Source organism: Rattus norvegicus, chromosome 10 (assembly GCF_021556685.1).
Source record: "Rattus norvegicus strain SHRSP/BbbUtx chromosome 10, alternate assembly SHRSP_T2T, whole genome shotgun sequence".
NCBI classification, from domain to species: Eukaryota; Metazoa; Chordata; class Mammalia; order Rodentia; family Muridae; genus Rattus; species Rattus norvegicus.
This window is the reverse complement of record NC_141543.1, coordinates 50,129,743-50,142,316: the sequence shown is the minus strand read 5'-3', so window position 1 is coordinate 50,142,316 and position 12,574 is coordinate 50,129,743. Positions and strand designations below refer to the sequence as shown.

Sequence of the window (12,574 nt, the reverse complement as noted above, 5' to 3'; positions counted from 1 at the left end):
CCATTTTAGCACTGAGCTAAGCCATGCACCTCAGGCATAGGCCAAGCATCCCTAACCCCCAAATTCAAGTTTTCGAGTACCTGATGCATGCAGAGACCAGGCATACCTTTCCTCAGTCTCTTCTCCAATAAGGTCTTACCAAACCTGAAACCTGCCATTTTGGCTAGACTCACTAGCCAGTGAGCCCCTGGACTCCATCTGTCTTTGCTCCACAGATCTAGGGTTATGGCTAGATAGCTTAGCGCCCAGCTTTACATAGGTGCTAGGGATCTGATCTCAGGTCAGGTCCTCATACATGCACAGCAAGCACTTTACCCACTGAGCTGTTCTCTCTCCAGCCAGCCCACAACTAGCATTGTAACAGAAAGGGCACAAATACAGAGCTAGATCAGAGAGGGTCTCAAACATAGAGTTTCCCATCCTCTCCCAGGGACTAGGCTTATTACCCTCCAGCACGTTGGTGTCACCAACAGGGATTCATTGTCTTTAATGGGGTTACATTGCAGGTCATGTTTGATTGACCTGTGTCATAGCTGAACCCAATACCTAACCCCCCATTCCCTGGAAGGTCCCAATGGGATCACATGGCCATCACACCCGTCCCCCAAGTCACACACAGATAGTCATTGCATTGCCATAAACTCGGGTGTGGACCTGGGTCTCATTGATCACAAAGACAAGGACAAAGATGTTCCCATTACTTGGGCAGCCCCAAAGATATAGATGCTTCCAGGATCCAGGAACAAAGGCTACTCAGAGCTTCTTCTGATTATTTTTTTATTTATATTTATTTATTTATTATTTATTTATTTATTTATTTATTTATTTATTTTGGAGCTCATTCTGTAACCCAAGCTAGCCTAGAATTTACTGTGTTGCCAAGTTGACTCCAAACTCATGACAATATTCCTGTTTTTCCTTCCCAGGTATACTATTATACCCAGCTTTCAAATTCTTTGTAATACAACAAGGGAATAAAGAATTCAAATTATATTATTTACTCACTGTCTGACACTTTGGTGTTTAAGACTGAGTCTCAGTATACAACCCTGACTGGCCTTGAACTCACAGAGACCCATCTGCCTGTGCCTCCCAAGAGCTGGCACTAACGATGTGCACCACTTCACACTTCTCTGCTTTGTTTGGTGTTTTGTTCTTGTTCTTGTTTGTGATAAGCCAGTTTGGTGCTTAAAGAACACATGACTAAAAACAAGTCCCTGGAGACTTAGCCCTGCTTTTCTTGCTCGAGCTCTGCCTTTCCCATCTGAAGTTCTTAGTCCATCTTGAGTTCATGTTTGCGTGTGGAATGAGGTGGCTTCCACATTACTGGAGAACTGATGTTTTCCCCCTTTGAGTCATCTTGAAGCCCTGTCAAATATCCATTAGCCATGGAGGTATGGGTTTCTCACTCTTCTTTGTTCTGGTCTATTGATCAGTATTCTGATTACTGTAGCTTTGTAGTAACCTCTAACATTGCTCAGTGTGACATACCCCTGTTGTTGGTTACTTTTTAGTCTTTGAGGCAGGTAGCCCAGGCTGCCCTCAAACTCCTTATGTAGCCAATAGGGCCCTCAGGCTCCCAAGGCTCCAGCTTCCCAAGTGCTGGGATTACATATTATTTACCACCACACCCAGCTCCCACTCTGTGAGGTCGCTTTGGCATCCTAGGTCCCTTCATAAGGATCTGAAAATTAGCCTTTCCATTTTGACCCTGCCTACACTGTCTCTGCATCACTCGGGAAGGTTCCATGGCCAGGACAGCCTGAAGCCTTCCAACCCGAACCTAGGGAATCTTTCTGTTTGTTTCAGCCGCTAGCTTCATTCAGCAAAACTTTTCATGTTCAGTGACAGCTACTGCTCCATTCTCTAGCGTGCTGTCATAACTAGAGCAATTGTCTCAGTCCTTTGCTGCAGCTACAGGAAGCTGCAGGTTTTTGTCCTGCAGCTGGCTGAGTTAATGGCTCAGACCGGGTTATCTTTTTACCTGAGCTGTAGGTTTCTGCAGCCAGATGATGTCCTCTGCAGACAGGAGTCATTTTGGTGTTCCTTCACTATATTTTCTTTTATGTGTATGAGTGTTTCGCCCACATGTATATCTATATGTGTGCATGTCCTATCCCTCAGAAGCCAGAAGAGGGCATCCGATACCCTGAAGCTGGAACTACAGGCAGCTGTGAGCCAACCTGTGCGTGCTGGGAATTGAACCCAGGTCCTTTGGAACAGCCAGTGCTCTTAACTGCTGTGCCATCTCCGCAGCCCCTTGCCTTCCCTGTTCTACCTCCATGATGTGGGTGCCCGGTTGGTAGACGCTGCGAACTATTCATGAGCCCCGTCACCCTCTTGAAGGCTCTCTCTTCTGTTCCTGAGGGCGTGCTGGGTTTGATTGATGTCCTTGCTTTGTCAGTGGAAGGTCTTTCTGGTTGTGTAACTAATGGCGAGTCATTGATTCCTCACGGAGAACCCCTGCACTCTGGGATCCGTCCCATATGGATTCGGTTTGCTTCCTGCATTGTGTTCTCATTTTCATTTGTCTCTAAGAATTTACTAATTTCCTCTCATAGGTTGTTGCAGAGCGTGCTGTTTAATTTGTATATATCTGAATGTTATGGATTTCCAAATTTCTGCTTTGATACCACTGTGGTCAGAGAAGAAACTTATTATTTCAGTCACTGTACATTTAGTGAGATTCGTTCCCTGGCACATGGTGTGTGCTGGAGAAAGTCACTGAGGCATGGGGCACTCTACTTCACTCCTAAAATCCTGGGATCCAGAAGTGAAGTATTTTCCCATGTTCCTCTGCTGGCCAGTAGCCACAGCCTCTAGAGTAGCTTCAGGGTGGGGTTGGCTGCTAAAGAGCCAGGGCAAAATTGGAATGTGAGTACCCTTAGCCTTACCTCAGAAGAATGGATGGCTGGGGGTTGTGTGCGAGGCTGGTGTTTTAATGACCCCACCCCCTCCCCTCTACTTGCCCCACCCCATGTCACGAAGCCTTCCTAAAACCCCTAGAGACATTTTCAGGAGCCTCCCAAGAGCCAAACAACAGGAGTCTCCTAGGGGTGGGTGCACATGGAGACCATGGAAGCCCCGGCCTGTACCCACACCTGATCTCTTCCAGCTCTGTGTCTGTATCTTTGATAATTATCCTCGGGATGAACCAGTCAACATTGGTCAGTGTTTCCTAAGTTCTGTGAACTACCTGAGCAAACCAGCACCACCCAAGGAGGAGCTGTAGGAACCCTGACACAGCTGCTGGTTGTCAGGAAGCGGGGCACAGCTGGTCATCCGGGGAGGGCTTACATCTGGCACTGAAGTGGGGACATGAGAGCTGAGCTGACTTAGAGGACACACGGCTGAGGAACTGATTACCTGCGCTGTGGAGAGGCCCCAGACCCTTGGTGTTCAAAGGTCCAGTGAGGCTGCACTTGCTCTGCCCATCTCCTGGGGCTGGTGATTTGATTATAGTTCACTGAAGCCCTGCATTTCCCTGTGTGCTCTCTCCAGATAGTCTCCAACACTGTACTCTTGTAGTTGACTTGTCTTAGTAGCAAGTGTGAGGTAGCTTTAGTCGTGCCTGGGAAGCAGGTGCTGTTGAGTCATCTCAGATGATTATGAGGGTGAAAATAGTGGCTGTCTGTCCTTCTGTCTGTCTGTATGCAGTGTGAAGGTGGCACATGCTGTGTCCTTACCGTGTAATCCATTGTGTTAGTATTATGATTGTTACTGTCCCGTCAGGCAGCAAAGCTGTACCTGAATGCTTGGCTAAGAACAGATAGCGCCTTGTGAAGCATCGGGAGGCGCTCGCATGTCAGCTAAGACTCTGAGGAGCCATGCCTCAGCACATCTTCCTTATGTCTCCCGTCTTGTGTAGTGAAGATTCATCTTTCTGCATACATTTGCCTCTCTTTGAGGTCACCTATGATTGAATTGTGTAACAGTGGCCCGGCCCAGCTTTCGACCTGTGTAGTCAAGCACCACTGCTGGGCCTCAAGTGAGAGCAGCTAGTTGTCACTGGCGGCTGGCTGCCAGATGTAGTTCAAGGCCCACAGATCCCTGAAGACCTGAGCTCAGCCACACCGTTGTCTCTAAGTTGCCTCAGAAGTGGCACAAGCAAGCCCATGCACGCCATAGAATGGAGGGACCATGAGACTGGAGCCTCACATCCACTCTCCCTGCCAGCCCCAGACCACCAGCAGCCCCTAGGAATGCAGCCGCTGGGCCGTGAGACTGGGGTGGTCTGTGAGCTCTGCGTGTGATGGGCTGCAGCAGAGCATGCTCCTGCAGCCTCTAGGGCTTCCCTGTTCTGAAAGCCAACTTTCCCCTCTTTACCTTCTCCACAACATGTTAATGGCTCAACTGGAAGAACAGTTCACAGTGCAGACAGCTTGATTTATCCCAGCTCTGTTCTTAAATGGTCGCTAATTTCTCACTGTAGGAAAATTCACAGTTACTGGGTGAGTCAGGGAAAGAACCGCTGAGAGCAGACAGCCTAGCTCATGTGAACTGTAGGTGCTCGTGTTCCTGTCGTCACAGCCCAGATCCTGGGATCACAGGACGCGGGGAGCAGAGCGTTTCTCAGATCCTGTGTGAAGATAGAAACCAGTGTCCTGAAACATGTGTGGGCACACAGAGTGTGTCCTGAGCGAGGCTGTGCATCTCGAGGCCGAGACCCCGAGAGAGTATGTGTGGAGACATGTCTACATGGTCAGTGCATCTAAACTGCCTCAGTCGGTGCTGGCCACATGATGTGCTGCCGGTGTGGACAATGTAGAGAAGTCAAGGAGGCTGAGCTCTCTGTGTGTGCTCTTCTGGTGTGCCTGGTGTGACTGCTGCCAGCCGGGACTGTGCTGGTGGTGCTTGTGGAAGTCTGGGCAGCCGGGTGCAGATAGACTACTCATCCCATTACCACTGAGCTGTGAGCTCTGGTCCAGAGAGGCCTTGCCCCCTGGGACTGTCAAGGCCAGCAAAGCTATTCCCTGGGAATGGCCCTTTGCAAAGTTGTTTGTGCTGCCCTGAGGACACAGCTGTGCATCCCCTTGTCTGCTTCCTTCCCTGAACTTAGCTATTCCCCTCTACTTCTGCCTGGTTCCTGCCTGAGTCACCTGAACTGTTCCCTTCTCCTACCACAGACACTAAGAGGAGCTGATGTGACTTTCCTAGGAGAAGAGCCCTCAGTTTCCCAGACACAGGCTTGCACATGTTTGTCTGTCCTGCCTGTCTAGCAGGGACTGAGCATCCACACAGGTGAAGCTGCCTGGTTACTGTGTTGTTTGTTGTATGTCAGGGACTTGTGGGAATGTCCACTCGAGCCTGGTCTTTGACTCACAGCCAGACAAGGCTCATCAAGGGGCCCCCAGGGTATGTCAGAGGCTGGCAGCAGTGTGTGCTGATGACTAGACAGCTTGTCATCCTGGGCCACAGAGGGAACAACTGTTTCTAAGGTTTGGCCAGACTTCATGAGCTCCATTCTTTCCGTCCCCTGTTATATGGAATGTGCATGGTGCTATTTAATTACTTCAATCCCTCTCTTAAAGAGAAAAGGCTACCAATATTCTAGAGGTATTAGTGCTTGGAAGGTTAGCTCTGCGATTGTCTTTGTCTGCAGACCTAGTAGCTGTTGGATGTCTTTTCAGTATGGCCAGTATTAATTAATTCCAAGTTCATTTTGGCAGACAGGCCAAGGGGTCTTAGCAGGCTATTTGGAATGAGTTCTATTTTTAAGACTTTTAAAATGGCGAGACTTTTTCCAAATCAAAGGTTAAATAGCAACCAGCCTTTATGTTGAGTGTTTGTACGATACAATGCTGAAACTTGGATAGGCAGTCAGTAGTTCGCACCATGGACTATTTGTGTGTGAATAGTCTTTACCTTTTAGGCAAAGGTCACAGAATACACAGAAGTGGTTGTTTTTGGTTTTGTTGTTTTGGGGGGTTTGCTTGGGGTTTTTTGTTTTTGTTCTGTTTTGAGAAGGCCTTATGTAGTTTAACCAAGATGACCTTGAATTTCTGGTCTTCTGACTTCTACTTCCCAAGTGCTGAGATTACAGGCAGACATCACCATACTTCTGTGATTCTGGGGTCTGAGCTTCAGCTGAACTATATCCTCAGCCCATAAATAGTCTTTCCTTGGCTACACTTTCACTGTGCACAAGGAAGAGCCAATTCATTTAGCTTTTCAGGAAGAGACAGAGGACGTGTTAGTCTCACAGAGTCTGTCCTAGACTGGGTTTTGTTCTCACAAGGTCTGTGGCCTCTTGGTCCTGCTTCATATGTCTGTGTTCATGTTTGTCCTGCCTGAGATGTTTGTTAAGCCTCACGTTCACGCCAACATATTAGGGCTTCTGTGTTGTGTCCTATTATACTTAACTAACCATGACTCTCATTTGTTTATCTCTTTGAAATATATTTTAGATATATTCATGTTTCACTCCTCAATATGTGGTTGTTTAAAAACTGTTTCTTCCTGCCCTGCGGCTTTATGGCCACTCCAGGCTGTGAGGGCTGGTGTGGGTCCTGCAGCCCAGCATCCCGTTTGTGACTATGCTTCCTCCAGACCCAGATGAGGTCCTTGCTCTGTTTTCAGGGACATGTGATTTCTCACAGTACCCTGGCACTGTGTCTGAGTCATCTCCCCATGGCAGTTAATGCTAGGCTGGAGGTTAAGTCTGTTGTAACTGGCTCAGTCTGGATCCAGGGAGCCCCAGAGCTCATGGCCAGTGCTCAGCTCTTCTGGACCTTATTTTAAAAAAGATTTTGAGGTAACAGGTGAACAGTTCCTAAAATTAAGCTCTGTGAGTTGCATTGGGGTGGGGGAGTGTCTATAACACAAGCTTTTGTTTAGGATATCCAGAAGATGAAAAAAATGCACATCAGGAAACACAACCGGAAGTGTCCTTCCATCTTGTATTTTGAGTTCTCATGTAGCATGTGGATATAGTAGTAAAATGCAGCCACATGGGCCGAGAGAGCGTCCCTGTTCTGAAGCATTCAGGACTGTACTGGTTTGGGCTTGTTTGGGATTTTTAAATATTTCCCAAATGTGATAGCGCCTCGGGCCAGCACCCAGTCTAAATAAACATGGAATCCACTTGCTTCTCAAGTACCTCTGACACATACCTGAAGATGGGCTCAGACGATACGTTCTGGAGGGTTTTGTTTTGTTAAGTTTTTATTTTTGTTTTGAGTTACGGTTTTGTGTAATCCAGGCCAGACTCAACTCTGTATGTCCCTGAGATTGGCCTTGAACTCCTGGTCTTCTGGCCTCTACCTTCCAAGTCCTGGATTGCATGTGTGCCCCTCCATGTCTGATCATGCCTGGATTTTGATGGGGCCTGTCCTGTGGGCTCGGGTGGTGTTCAGCAGCAGTGGCACATCAGCTCAGAAAGTCTCAGATTTGGGATTTGGGGGTAAGAAGCCAACTTATCAGGCTAATGCGGAGAATAGTGGTTTGAGTCACGGACAGCTTCTATTTTCTTCTTTAATTCTCTTCTTTCTTATAAGTATGATTCTTCTTAAACACAAACAAGACAAACGGTTTATCAACCAAGTGAGCCAGTGCCTGAGGGGCTACAGGACCCACTCACGGCATGGCTGGAAACTGGTGCCCAAGTTCTGGCAGGACTTGGCCCCCAGCCTTCGAGGGGGTCGTAGTCTAAAGGTATTTCTGTTTCAGACAGTCTCGTGTACCTTAGGGACAAGGGTGCTGGCTGAGAATTGCATTACCAGCTCATCACAGTGTATTCACGCCTCCTGGAAAGACATGAGCTTTTTTATAGGACCCATGTGCACACAGGCCCAGAGACCATAGAGAAGCATAGCCAGGGGCTCTGTGTGCCCTGACTGTGGGAGGCTAGGAGGCCTTGTCAGATGACATAGCCTATAGGCGAGTGGGCGGCACCAGCAACATAACCTTCTCACAACAGAGGAGACAGGAGAGAGACGGGTGGGGCTGGGTGTTAGGGATTCATTTCCTTGCTTTATTCTGCTGTCTCAAATTTATGTCTGCTGTCAGCAAATCTAGAAGACAGAAAAGACCTACTTTATGATGCCATCCCCCATCCCTACACTCATTGTCCCCACTGTGTGCTTTCCAGAGCTCCAGGCGCTCCTGGGGAACAGATCTAGAACTGCAGGCAGCCATCACAAGCTCTGTCTCGTGATGGCAATGCTCATGGGGAGATATAAGCTGTGTCTGAAGAGGAAACCCTGAGACCCATTGGTGGCCCTAGCACAGGCCTTTGCAGTTTGCAGTTTAACATGTGGATGGTTCCTGTGACTCTAGCTGTTGGGAAAGAACTTAGGCCTTACGGTCCTGGACTGTCCTGCTTCTGTTGTCTGTCATTAGTCAGATGCAGAGCTCTCGGCCAGGTCTCTAAGCTGGTGGAAATGCCAGCCTTTAGGCCAGGCTGCCTTTGTGAGTCAGAACTGAGCACTTAGTGTGTGACCTTGGCACCAGGTGGGTGTCCATAGAGCAGTTTGGGCCACCCGAGATGTGTGGTGGTTCTGCCTGGGCCCTTGTGGGACTCTTCCCTGTGTGACATCAGGTAGAGGTCAGGGAAGGTTTTAGGATATAATGCAGTCACTAGACAGGCCTTGGGGACCTCAGAAGTCTCCACTCAACCCACCCCCGCCGTAAGTAGCTGTAGGGAGACAGTGATCGTGACCAAGATGTCCTGATGAGTCAGCTTCCTTGATTCCTCTTCTTGGCCCCACTGTGAGACCGTGAGGCTCATCTGAAAGGACCACACAGTCATCACAAGCAGCGGTTGCTGTCTTCTTTACTACGATTTCCTTTTTGCTGTCAGCTTGAAAGTGTGAGCTGCTTAGCCCAGCTCCATGAGAACACAGTTAGAGCAACCACAGTGTGAAGAACTCAGAACTCCCTGACATGCGTCACTGATCTGAGTGGAAGGGAAGCTAAAGGGGGACAGGCCTCCCCAACCTGTCTGGCCTGCAGAGGCCTGTTTCTCTCCAGTGGCCCTGCACACATACCTGTTACCCGGCCCTCAGTGCTCTCTGCACCACTGACCCTAGGTAAGTGAGGCTGGTCTTGTATTTTTCAAGTGGCCCTGTGTTGTATAGCCTACTAAATTACAGGCATTTGTCACTTAATGATAAGGGTGGCTCCTGATGGAGTGACTTCAACATCACCAACGTCTCAGTGACTTCCACTGGATGCTTGGTTCCCTGTCGTCATGAGAGTCGTGAGCGCAGGAGCACACAGCTGCCTCAGCATGGCATGCACCCTGCTGTGCTGCACACAAAGTTCACCCTGTATTTGTCTAAGAGAGTGAACCATGCAGCCCGCTGACTCTGTGAGCCCAGACTCACGGGTAATTATCTGCACTATGGTTTATGTAAGTGACCACACACTGGGTCTGTTCATTCCCGTGTCACTGTGCAGAACATGTGAGGCTGTTTCCCTGGGGATTGTTCATGCCAGTGTCACTGTACAGAACATGTGAGGCTGTGTCACTGTGACATGGTGTCATTAGGCAGTTAGCCTTTTCAGCTCATAGAAATCTGAGATTCCTACTTGGCAGAGATTGGCTCTGTGGCAAATACTAGTGTTTTGTTGTACCTTTGTGTTTGGGGTGATGCCTTCTGTATGCGTGGAGGAGAAAGGAGTCTGTTCTTTTCAGTTTATTGTTCTTATGTCTGGATGGGACAGAGAGGTGAAATACAGGCGACGGCCCAGGTCTCCCTTCACACAGAATCCCAAAGTGCATGGTGTACTCCTCGCCAGGTCCACATGGGTTTCGCTCAGCACCGTCCAGGGGATGGTCATGTAAGCTTTGCGCTGGGGGCGGCTGCACTCTGCTGAGGCCAGGCTCAGGCAGCACCGCTGTACACTGCGTCCCCTGACTCAGAAACCTGCATGCTCTGGTTAGTACACCAGGCGGTGGCTGAGAAACGGATGGGAACACTGTGTGTTTGTCATTTCTGCTTCTTCCAGATCCTGAGCAAACTGAAGGGCCTCGCACTGGACACCGAGGCAGAGCTGGAACGCCAGGATGCAGCTCTGGATGGCATCACCGTAGCTGTGGACCGGGCAACCCTGACTGTGGACAAGCATAACCGTCGTATGAGAAAGCTGTTGTAGTGGGGCAGGCTGCAGAACACTGCGCCTGCATGCTCTGCTGAGCCTGCTGCTGTTAGCCCTGTGTCCTTTGCACTGAGACCTGGGAAGCCATTCTGGGTGCTGTGGAACTATGAGGCCCTACCTGGGAACTACATCTTCCTTGGATGGGCCGGGAGAAGCCACAACATGCATGAGCATGATATGTTTTCCAGGTGCCCTTAGCATGAGGGCCAAGTCCTGTTCAGGCAAGAATGGCTACCACAGCATAGTCATCCCTTCCTGTCAAAACTGAGACCACAGCACTGAGCTGCCATTGTGGGGCCAAGGCCCTGGTTACCTTGCACAAGTCACATCATACTGTCATTTTTGCCAAGCAGTAAAGAAAAATGTCAGTCATTCTGAGATGCGAGTACTTGGTCTGGCCCTGCCATTCACTTGCCTCAGGCATTGATTCCCCTCAGCCCCTGCCACCTTTTCCTGTCATCAGAGTTCTGTAGAGGAACAAGACCAGTAGCTCTATGTGTGCATAATGAAAGAGTGTTTATGAGCTTGCTTACATCAGAGGAGCCGAGTCCACATTAGCCATGTGCACACTGGAGAGACGGAGAACTGTATCAGCACAGCCCAAGCGTCTGGACCCCTCAGCAGCCCCAGTGCTGAAGGCCTGGAAGCTCCTGGAATCACTGATATTGGTTCTGCAATAAAAGGTCAAAGATAGTGGGGGCTGGTGGCAGCAGGGGATGGTGGCAGCCATGCGCTCTCAGACAGAGGGGCCTGCACACTTAGCACACACGGCCTTCTCCCACCTCCCATTTGGGCTGCCCACAATCAGGGCAGTCCTTTCCCTAACGGCTGTCCCTCTGGACACACCCCCATAGACACACAGGGATGTCTCAACACTCCCAGACATCTTTTAATCTAGTAGGTTGATGGCCAAGACCAACATCCTAGTGGCCTTGCCCTGGCAGCAGCCTTTTCTTTCCACATGCTTGGTGACTGACAGCACAGTCACAAGTGCGGCCCAGGCCAGCTCAGATGTCTCCACTGTGGACCTCTCCACTCTGACCTGAAGCAGAAGCCTGGTGTCGATCTCCCAGTTTCCAGAAGCAGGCTGTTCTGAAATGTGACTAGGTGCCTGCTTTACAAGCGGCCCACATGGTCTTGGTGTTGCCCTTTGCTTAATCTTGTGCGTTCTCAGCGAGGGTTCTCAGCTGAAACACTCAGAGCTGCTTCCGCCTCACATTTGCCATGGGCTACGGGGACTCATGCATGGGCTGGTTTAATTGGGGTGAGGGTCCTGTGGGTTGTTGGGTGTGTGTGTATGTGTGTGTGTGTGTGTGTGTGTGTGTGTGTGTGTGTGTGTGTGTGTGTGTGTGTCTGCGTGTCTGTGTGTCTGTGTGTGTCTGTGTTTTGTTCTGTTTTGAGACAGGTTCTCAGTCTAGTCCAAGCTGGCCTCAGACTTGCATCAATCCTCCTACCTCCAAGTGCTAGGATTATAGGTCTCTGCCACCTCCCATGACCCCCTCGAGTATTTATGAAGTGGGTCATGTATTTACCAGATGGCTGGTGTGTGGCGATATCTGTCTGTCTGCAGTGTGCAGTGATGGGATCAGATAGGCACCATTTCCACCTCTCAAGCTCTTATCAGTCCTCTACCCTGGGGCCTCTGTGTTCTCCTTCACATCTTTATGAAGAGCACAGTGAACTACCAGGCACTGTAGTCTGCCTGATGTGTTCTGGAGCACTGGGTTTAGTCCTGCCTACCCATTCTCCGCTCCCATCATCCAGCCTTCCTTCTGTTCTCCCCACTCCTTCCACCTTCTGCGAGACCTTGAACATCCAGCATTCGTCTTTGTGTGCCTGGCTTATTCCCCAAAGCACTGTGTCCTCTGGGTTTAGCCATGTTGTTGCAAGTGACAGGATTTCGTTCCTTTTCACCACTGAATGCTGATCTATTTATCTATATTGTGGTGTTTGTTTCAGCTAGTGTTAAGAACCAACTCGGGGCCTTGTGCATGTTAGGCAAGCCTTTTCCCGCTGAGTTGCATCCCCAGCCATTGGCCTTTTGAGACTGAGTGTTACTGTGTATTCCAAGCTGGTTTCTCACTTGAGATCTTCCCACCTCTGCTTCTGGAGTGTTGGGGTTATAGTCCTGTACCCCTACATACAGCACGTATTACATTTCTTTAATCCATTCATACCACAAGACTTCACCTGTGTGGAAGCTGGAAAAGCTGATCGCATGGGAGCAGAGAATGGAATAGTAATCACTAGAGGCAGGGCCTAAGGGGTAGGCAGGGAAGTGGGTACAGAACTAAAGTCAGACGAGCAGCACGCTCTGGTATTCTACTTAGCAGAGAGACCAGAATGAGCAATGGGTATTAATCCAGAGCAGCTGGAAGAGAGTTCTCACCTCTCAGGGACTGATGAGTACCTGGGGGTACGGACTCGCACCACCTGATCTGACAGCGCACCATCGGTGTGTGCCGGGGCATCA

At 49.5% G+C, this 12,574-nt stretch overlaps 1 protein-coding gene across 2 annotated transcripts in view; it reads left to right on the top strand.

Moving 5' to 3' along the window:
* Snap47 (synaptosome associated protein 47) overlaps nucleotides 1–10,479 on the top strand; it is a 41,546-nt gene extending 31,067 nt beyond the window's left edge. For both annotated transcript variants that reach the window (XM_087571765.1, NM_199389.1), the window contains 1 exon segment: nucleotides 9,952–10,479. In XM_087571765.1, the coding sequence (XP_087427891.1) occupies nucleotides 9,952–10,098 (147 nt within the window). In that variant the 3' untranslated portion in view covers nucleotides 10,099–10,479.
* Nucleotides 10,480–12,574: the final 2,095 nt, after the last annotated feature.